Source organism: Bipolaris oryzae (assembly GCF_000523455.1).
Source record: "Bipolaris oryzae ATCC 44560 unplaced genomic scaffold scaffold_149, whole genome shotgun sequence".
Classification (NCBI taxonomy): domain Eukaryota; kingdom Fungi; phylum Ascomycota; class Dothideomycetes; order Pleosporales; family Pleosporaceae; genus Bipolaris; species Bipolaris oryzae.
The window spans coordinates 62,438-71,126 of NW_006911425.1; the positions used below are offsets into that span (position 1 = coordinate 62,438).

The window sequence follows — 8,689 nt, forward strand, 5'->3', positions numbered from 1 at the left end:
CAAGAATACGCCTGCTAGCGCCCATTCGCGCGTAGTGTCGCGCCGCTTCCTTTCCAAGACCGACGTTGCTACCCGTGTGGATGATGATCTTTTCACTGAAGTTTGCCTTGAGATAGGGTGGTGTTGTGAAGAACTGACTGCACAGGAAACCCATGGCTCAGGGGTTGAGGGTTGATAGTTGGGGATGGAGGAAATAGGAAGAAGAGGAGTGTGAGCAAAGAAATGAGGTGAATTGAAGGGTTTTGCTGCACGGAGACGTTGGGCGAAGGGGCGTCATCCTGAATTCAGTTAAGCCACTGACACAATGTTGATAGGTTGGCATAGGCTTGGAGCTAGTGCCGTTGTAGTAATGAGTTATATCACTGCTTTAACCCAGTGGCATGGCATCTAAGGCTCAAATGAGGAACAGGGCGATTCGGCATGTAAGCCAAGCGATATGTGATACATTGAGCGGAATCAAATGTATTGAATAGCGCTTAAGCTCTCCTGAGATGTGCTGCCAAATCTCAGGGAAAGGCTTCTAAGTTGTGTTTTCACATCCGTCTCCAATTGACTCAGCTTCACGATTGAGAAATGCAAGAATACTGCGCCCTCTTCTTTCTTTTCACACCATGTTAATGCTCCTGACGCCAGTTTTGGCGACTCTACAGCTATGTAAGCGGATTGATTAGAAGTGGCCCCAGGAAAGAAAGAAGTCGGGGTGAACCATTGGAAGAGGAAGTTGCTGTCGCTGGTCAGATATGAGGGTGGCATTGTAGTAGTTGTGCTAAATGATGAATCCAAGTCGAGATGTTCCTGATGTAGCATGGGTGCTGCAAGGAGAGTAAGGGGAGAAAAGGCTGCCCAGTCGCGGCGACGGCTAGCGCATTTGATGGCCAGGTAAGGGCAGGGGTACTACGGCTCTGGTAAAGCGAGCATGTTGGCTTCTGCTTGTGGCATTCCACCTTTGATATAGCACAGGCGTTCCAGATATCACGCAAGGTTAACGATGATGAGGCCGCCGTGGGCATCGTGGATGCTGCCAACAAGCTCGACTAGCTCCTGTAGGGTTAACAGGCCGCTTCCAACCACCTATAGGCGAGCCAAGTCACGCAGGCATGCGAGCAGCTCAGCCTGACATGAGACGGCGCCGGGCTCTAGTAGTAGGGGATGTGTTAGAATTAGTATCGCGCTTTGCTGGGCCTGGAGGACGATGTGAGGGCGGATGGGTCCAGTTGACGGCTGCAGGTACGCGCATGAGGTACAGGGCGGCGTCTGCCACTGTCTATAGTGTGCCATGGGGCTCCCTGACATAGGTGGAAGTTGTTATGGCGGGTGGCTGGGGTGAATGTGGTTGTGGCGTCTGTCTGCGTCTGCAGGACGAAGATCAGAGCGGGGAAGGCTTCCCGCTACGTAGCGCCAAAACCGACCCCGCCCCCGTTTCAACAGCACACAACGCCCGCGAAGGCGCGTGAAGCGATTCTTTAGTACTTTGCACACTGTAAGAGCAAAGATTTAAAAGATATTGAGCTTCTTGATTAGCTGGCTGACCCGATTAAAAAGCTAGCGATGCCGCTTAATGCATCCTGCTCCAAGATATGCTATTTCTTATCATTGATATTAATATTATATGTATGTATGAATCTAACAAAGAATTACTGGTACGAGTGGAATGGAGAGAGAGGTGCGCTCTTTAATAGGCGATAGAGAGGCAAAGGAGTGCGCGAGTATCTAGATTATTTCTTATTAGAGCTACTACTTAGCTGTGTGCACATTGGGTCTACACAGCCGGCTCGAGGGTCCGAGCCTATGACGATCCAATACCGTGATAGGCTACTAGAGGACCGTAGTATTTTTTTGTCGTTAACGGTGCTATAGTAACTATTATCAGGAATCACAAGTCGCAGTCTCAGTAAGCGAAGATATGATGATGTGCTAGTAGTGCGTGCTTTACTCCTAGACGCCTTTTGCGTTGGGGCAATAGGCAGCGCATCATCTACTTATCAATCATTTCACATGTTGAGAGTGACAGCTCGCACAATTCGGAACAAAGCTCTTGGGAGGCGAACAAACCACAATATGAACAATGGTAAGGCGTAGAGGAGCGGAGAGATTACAGCCAGCGCGCGAGTTTGTGTACCGGATAAGACAAGAGAACAAGGATTACTCCATCTTTTGGGCTGACACAATGGACATAGGCAACACGTATCAATCGTATGCAAGTGTTGTCCAAAAAGCTCGACATTCCTGGTTAAGAGGATAGGAAGGCAGCTAGTGAAGATTCATCTAAGCAAAAATGGTGCAAGGTTGCCTTTGCTGATTTTTTCCAACACGGAAGACGTACTAAGCGTAGTAGGGCCCGGCGGGTTGTCCCCGGCCTCAGCTCCAAGCTCAGTCGACTACCTACTACAGCGTGAGCCATGTTCTTTGATCTTCACAACGATTGACTATGACACAGCTACAAGACTGGCATGACATCAAATTGCAGAGCTAGGTGAGATGACACTAGACACGGCGTGGTAGAGGGTGGAAATGTACATAGTATTGAATACCTCTGGATGTCACGAGTGAACAGGAGGCGAAGCTTTTGCTACAAGAAGAAGTGCTGTTTCCTCGTCTAGCAGCAGCAGCAGCCTACGTCAATACTAGAAGCGTCATCTTGCAGGAGCTCTGCCCCGCGTAGAGGACAAGGGCAGTCAGTGTTGTTGTTGTTGTTGAGGGCGTTGAGGGTGCTAGACGCAGAAGGTTAGGGCGACGGGCATGTCGAAGCTGAAGACGGTGTTGTGCACAATGCAGTAGTAGCGCTTCTTGTTGCGGAAGCGATTGCGAAGCTGCACCTCGCGCTTTGCGTGGTGCCAGTCGTGGTGCGCAGGTGGTGCACGATGTCGTTGGTGAAGGAGCTGGCGTCACCACGGCGTGCAGTCGTATGCGTGTGCAGCCCGTTGCAGGCAAGCCCGTAGGCCAAGTGCAGCATAGCCAAGGCGACGCGGTTGCGCATGACCAGGCGGGCCTACACAGGTGAAGCATGCAATCGCAGGGCAAATGCAGACCAAGGCGGGGAAAGCGCTAGTCCTGTCCAGCGCCCCTGCAGCGGCGGTTCAGGCAGCCACAACCCGCCACGGGCCGCTACTAGCGGGGCAGCGCCTCGCCCAGAACGTCGGCCCGCATCAGTCGACTATTCACAGCCATGACCGCCATGACCCTACTCCTCTTGTGCATATCGTGAGCACTTTCCAAGCTGATGAGCGTCACACATGCAGAAATGGTGCATGTCGAGCTGGGCTGAGCTGGAGCATCTCCATGCGCCACTTACTATGTCTGAATCGTCGTTTCCTCCTACGTGAATGTTGATCGAGACTTGGAGCCTAGGTCTGTGGCGTGTGTTCGAGTCTTGATGAGACTTGCTATTCGTCTCTTCCGCCAAAGCATACTGCAAAGACAGCCCGGAGCAGCCTAGTACAACTGCAAATGTGATGTGATGTGATGGGATGGATGCTCATCTCCATGGCTTCACCAAGTTTGACCAGTCCAGGCTGTCAAGTTCGCTTCATTCTCGTCAATGCTAGGCTCCACGACTGTCTATAAAAGGTCAGTCAAGGCCCCTTCACAAATGCCTTCATCAACAAGCACAAGCCTCCAAACACTTGAAGCTTTGCATCTCTTATCAATTCATCCCTTCACACAGTCCCTTGCCTTACTCAACATGACTTCTGGTCAAGTTAGCCAAGCTGATGCCAACCTCTGGCTCGCCTATGGTACCAAGCTCAAGAGCCAGTTCTTGCAAGGTGGCCTCGGACCTGATGAGCATTTCTACATCGCTCCCATCTCTGCTGCTGGCATTGCTGCTGGCGCGCGTGTCGACCAGAACGTCACCAACTACGGCATCTACAATGTTGCCGACAGTCTTCTGTCCTTGAAGAGCCCCGTGTTCTTGCCAACTCGCGATAGCTACTCCAAGCGAGCTCTGCAGTTAGTTGCCACTCGGAACCGAGATATGATGAAACTTGTGACTGACCGTCCTGCAGATATTCTGGTCAAGTGTTCCTGGTAAACTTCCACAGTGAATCATATCAAGGCGTCATACTAATGGAAGTAGGACCCAGATGGCAATCAGGGTGCCGCTGTCCGCTACAAGAATGCTCAAGACGCCTACACCCAAGCCAATCAGGATCTGGCAGACGCCAAGAAGCAGGCTCTGGCTGACTGGAAATCAGACACCAATGATGGAATCACCACTGACTCCTTTCCTGTTTGGGCATCTAGAAATGCTCCAGGATATGCATCTGCCGAATCAGCGCAGAGAGCTGCTGCAGCTGAAATGAGTGCCGCAAGCGCTTCCATCAAGGGTCCTAACGCTGCAGTTCTTGGTGGCATCCAAACCAATTTGCAAAGCGCTTTGGGAACCAATATTGTTCCTGGGTAAGTGGCTCTCTAAGTTGTGAAGGCAACAGTCATTCTTATCTTATATAGGTTTACCATGAACGTTTCTGCTTGCCCGGCGAATCAAGTCGGTGCCAAGACCACAGGTACCCCGTTGGCCACATTTGTCAATCCACTTTACAGCATTGACGCTACATACTCTGCGAATGTCGATAACTGGATCGCTACCTATACTCAGAACTTGAAGTCCCCTATCAAGTTCAGTTTCAACGCTAGCCAAGCTTCAAGCACTGATTGGGGCAGTCTTGGCTTTTCTCAGGACTCTGTTGAGGTCAAAGGATCATATGCCATCTTCTTCACGGCCACCTACTATGAGAACAATCAACAGGTCACCAAGCACATGACTGCCGAGGAAGCTGGCTCTGATCTTGAGATCACCTTGACTGCCACGGGATTTGGCTCTTACAAGGTTCAGCCAGGCAATTGGTAAGTGTCCTGGTGTCTTGACTTCCAACTGTGCACTATTTCTCACAATTCACAGGAATCCAGCTGGTCTTTTCAAGATGCCACTCGTTGACAACGCTGATCAATCCCTTCGCGATCCATCCGCCTATGTCACCACCGCCATCCTCGCATATGGTGTTGGCCTCTCCGTTAAGCTCAGCTCCACCGCCTCCAGCCAGATTCACGACTACATCTCCAAGGCATCTTCCTCTGGTGGATCTGCATCTATTTTTGGCTTCAATATTGGCCTTGGTGGCTCGGCCGAGAAGAGCAATACTTCCACTGTCAATTTCGACGATGTCAAGAATGCTAGCTCGGGCACCACCGTCAACATTCCTCCTTCTGACAATAGTTATCCAACGTTGTTGGCCGTCGTTGGTACTTCGCTTCCAATCCCACCTAATAATTAAGTTTTGTTTGGTGGAAGGGCATTTGGTGTGCTTTGATGCCCACGACATGATAGGATGCCTCACTGCGGAGTAGTCTAGTTGGAACATTATATGACTTCAATTGAATTCCATCCCATCTCTCTGAACTTTCTCTTCTCAATCACGTCGTGACTGATAAGCCGCAATGGCCTTACATTGATCACAAGGGTAAGCTCTCGCAGAATAACGTCGATTAACGTGTCTTTTCCTTTCAAACCCTTCCGGCCCTTTGGGAGAAGTGTTTGCGGCGAACCGGAGCTTTTTTTTTAGAGCAGAATCAGCATCCGTAAATGTGGTCCCAAGCTGGTAGTGAGCTAGATCCTGTCATTCCAAGCCCGCCCGGGACCGGCTTTCCATTCTATAGAACCGGGAGCACCGAGTGGACGCCTTTCGGCCAACTGTCTGCTGGATACGAAGACTCGTCACAATCTCGTTTAGCTTGAGTAATAACAGTTAGCTTTAATTCGGTAGAGAGTCTGGAGCAAAGGCATTCTCACCTTACGACTACGTGCTTACCGTCTCGACTACGTCTGCTTTTTTTGTGATGATGGGTCTAGTTTTGATCAGCTTTGCGCAGGTTCTGGTGGACCGTCGGCATCCATTAACCGAGAATATGGAGGAACTTTGAAGACACGGGCGTAAGTCTGCCGCTCTCTGCCCTTCTCAGAGTCTCCTACATGAGGTTGCCATGCAGCCCAACCCTCACGGGCCAGTCACAAGCCGGATCGGCCCGCCACCTCACCAGAATTGAAGCGAGGAGGCGTTTTTAGTCGTACGCCACGCTGAATCTATACGACTAGCTGAAAAAAAAAAGAACAATCGATAGGTAGCGATCTTTGGTAGGATTAGATGCTGGTTTTGCGTTAAGTTGGCACGGGCCAACCCCGGAGGGGTTGCCAGTTCGCATCCGGTTCGGGCGAGTAGGGTCAGCTTGTTCTGGATCATGCAATCGTTCGCTTGTCCTGCACATGACCCTCTTAACCGAGATACATGCATCCCAAAAACATAAGCGTGTTTGTCGCTTTTCCTCCTCTGAATCATTCTCGGTATAAAAGGTTCATCTGCATGATCTTTGGACTGACAACATCGCCCTGTCTGGTAGCCTGACACTCTATACTCCTGTTCTCGCTTTTCTCTTCTCCTTATTGTGTCAACATGACATCTCCCGCAGACTTGGACCTCTGGCACAGTTATCTTCGTGAGCTGAAAAAGATCTTCGAAGATAATGGCACAGAAGACGACCTCAGAGTGTATGCTGCACCACTAACTAGTATTGGAATCTCCATTGGTCAAAGTATTGATCCGCAGATTGTCAACCATGATTTGTTCCGCATTGGCGACTTGTTGTTGCCGGCCAAGAATCCAGTGTTCATGCCTGGCCCGAGCTACTCGCAGCGCTTGCTGCGCTATTTGCAAGCAGCTCAAGTGGTTCGTCTAGACGACTGAGATTTGATGCGCAGACTTTTACTAATCTGAGAGTGATTAGCCTCCAGGACGACAAGATGCAGCAAGTCTCAAGGCTTTGAATGATGCGAATGCATCTCTCGCCACCCAAACAGACGCATTTCTCGCTTGTCGTCGACAAGCCTATGCCCTCTATAAGGAAGATCCAGAATTCGACAAATTTTCTTTTAATGAATGGGTGAAAGAATGCTACCCCCCGTATGCTCAGGCCCAGTCAAGCAAAGATGCGGTCTCCCAATTGGCATATCAAGCATCACAGAATTACTATGGTGCTCAAACCGATCAATTGTGGAATGACAAAGCTAAAGTCAGCAAGGCATTCAGTGAAGTTGCATGCCCGACGTCAGTCTCAATATTGAAATGTGAGGAGCTATGATGCTGACTTACTATCAAGATATAACATGCCTACTTCCATAGCACAAGTTACCCAAGCACAAGTAGTAGGACACGCCAGCCAACTACCAATCAATCCAGCAGACATCAAATATGAACCACGCTATACGATTGACTCAACTTTCATGAATATTGTCACGAATTGGGTCCAAAATGCATTCAACAAACACAATGAGCCTTTCATCTTGAAGTTCAGGGCTGGAGGGACTCCCAACAATATCGCAGACGGCCTCAGAAGTGGATTCATGGACGTTGGATTTTCAAACAAAATCACCTTTGACAAAGACACCGTCGCTCCTATACTGCCGTTATTCACCGCTAGCTATGACGAAAAGCCAGTGGACGAAAAGTCTCCTCCTGCGATTTCAAGCTTTTCGATCAACAAGTCATCGGCAAAGCCTGTGCAGAATGGGCCGGCGGAAGAGGCTACATCAAACCTCACTTCCAACGATAGCGCCCTTGTGGTCAAAAGCGTGCCCAACCTACAGGCAGGTGTAGGTCGGAGCACCAAATCCTTTGCCACCATCACGATTCAAGCCTCTGACGCAAAAGTCTTTGCTATTTCACCAGATCAATCATGGTAAATCTCATTTCAATGGGCTTCCATCTATCTAGCGCTAACAACAAGATAAACAGGAATATTCCAGACGTCGCTTCTCGCTACAACCTCTCCCCCACTGCTCCGCCCGACCTCTTTGAACCATTGGTTCTCGTCTCCTACGCACTCCTTGGTTACATGGTCAGCATCAAAATCCAGACCGATCAAGCACTCTATAACACCATTGACCAAGGCCTAACCAAAGCTCAGAAACTCAACGGGAAAGCGACATTATTCGGACTGAATGTGGGGGCAGAGTCTTCAAACTCGGTGGTTGGCTTTGATGAAATAGCACGGGATGGGACGCAGACGTTCACCATTCCGCCGAGGGATAATTCCCAGTTAACGTTGCTGGGATTAATGGGCAAGATGCTGAAAACTAGCCCACGAAGTTCCAGTGAGCCTACAAAGTGATGTCCTTCTCTAAACAATAAGAGTCTTTGAATGGGTCACTATAACGCACTGGTAACTACTTAGACATAAAGTGCTCTAGACTTCAATTCTAAATAAAGATAAATAACAAAGTATATGTTAAATTGACTATAATAAGAATAATGACAAGATCTATCTATTGCACTATTGTTATTACTTCTAATTATACTAATAGATTATTAGTCTACCATTACTGAGAGCTAACTCTACTTCACATTATAAGACGCTAAGCTATACATAAGCTATATAATCATATGTTACACGGGGTCTGGAGTGCCAATACTTCTCTAACTCGATCTGGGTTAAGGCGAGTAGGATTGGGGTTAGCGCCGTGAGAGTTGCCTGGCGATTCTTAATAGAAAAGAGTTATAGATGTAACCGAGGGTTTAACAATACTAATCTATTTAATAGACTAATATATAACTATCTTATAAAGTAAAAAGATATTAGTAAGAAAGTATAATTTAAGTTAACTATAATAAGAGTAAATAATAAAATCTATCTATCCTTA

General features: G+C 48.7%; 3 protein-coding genes across 3 annotated transcripts; all 3 read left to right on the forward strand.

The window, feature by feature from the left end:
• Positions 1–805: 805 nt before the first annotated feature.
• Positions 806–1,454, forward strand: COCMIDRAFT_29094 (uncharacterized protein; the record flags this gene model as incomplete). Its single annotated transcript, XM_007693020.1, has 4 exons — positions 806–879; positions 961–1,043; positions 1,078–1,227; positions 1,303–1,454. The coding sequence occupies 4 exons, from the start codon at positions 806–808 to the stop codon at positions 1,452–1,454; spliced, it is 459 nt and encodes a 152-aa protein (XP_007691210.1).
• Positions 1,455–3,682: 2,228 nt separating this feature from the next.
• Positions 3,683–5,273, forward strand: COCMIDRAFT_29095 (uncharacterized protein; the record flags this gene model as incomplete). Its single annotated transcript, XM_007693021.1, has 5 exons — positions 3,683–3,948; positions 4,005–4,026; positions 4,076–4,398; positions 4,450–4,845; positions 4,901–5,273. The coding sequence occupies 5 exons, from the start codon at positions 3,683–3,685 to the stop codon at positions 5,271–5,273; spliced, it is 1,380 nt and encodes a 459-aa protein (XP_007691211.1).
• Positions 5,274–6,446: 1,173 nt separating this feature from the next.
• COCMIDRAFT_103928 (uncharacterized protein) lies at positions 6,447–8,160 on the forward strand (the record flags this gene model as incomplete). The annotated part of the gene is made up of 5 exons (XM_007693036.1): positions 6,447–6,719; positions 6,778–7,097; positions 7,150–7,497; positions 7,621–7,728; positions 7,785–8,160. 5 exons carry the CDS (start codon positions 6,447–6,449, stop codon positions 8,158–8,160), a joined length of 1,425 nt encoding a protein of 474 aa, XP_007691226.1.
• Positions 8,161–8,689: the final 529 nt, after the last annotated feature.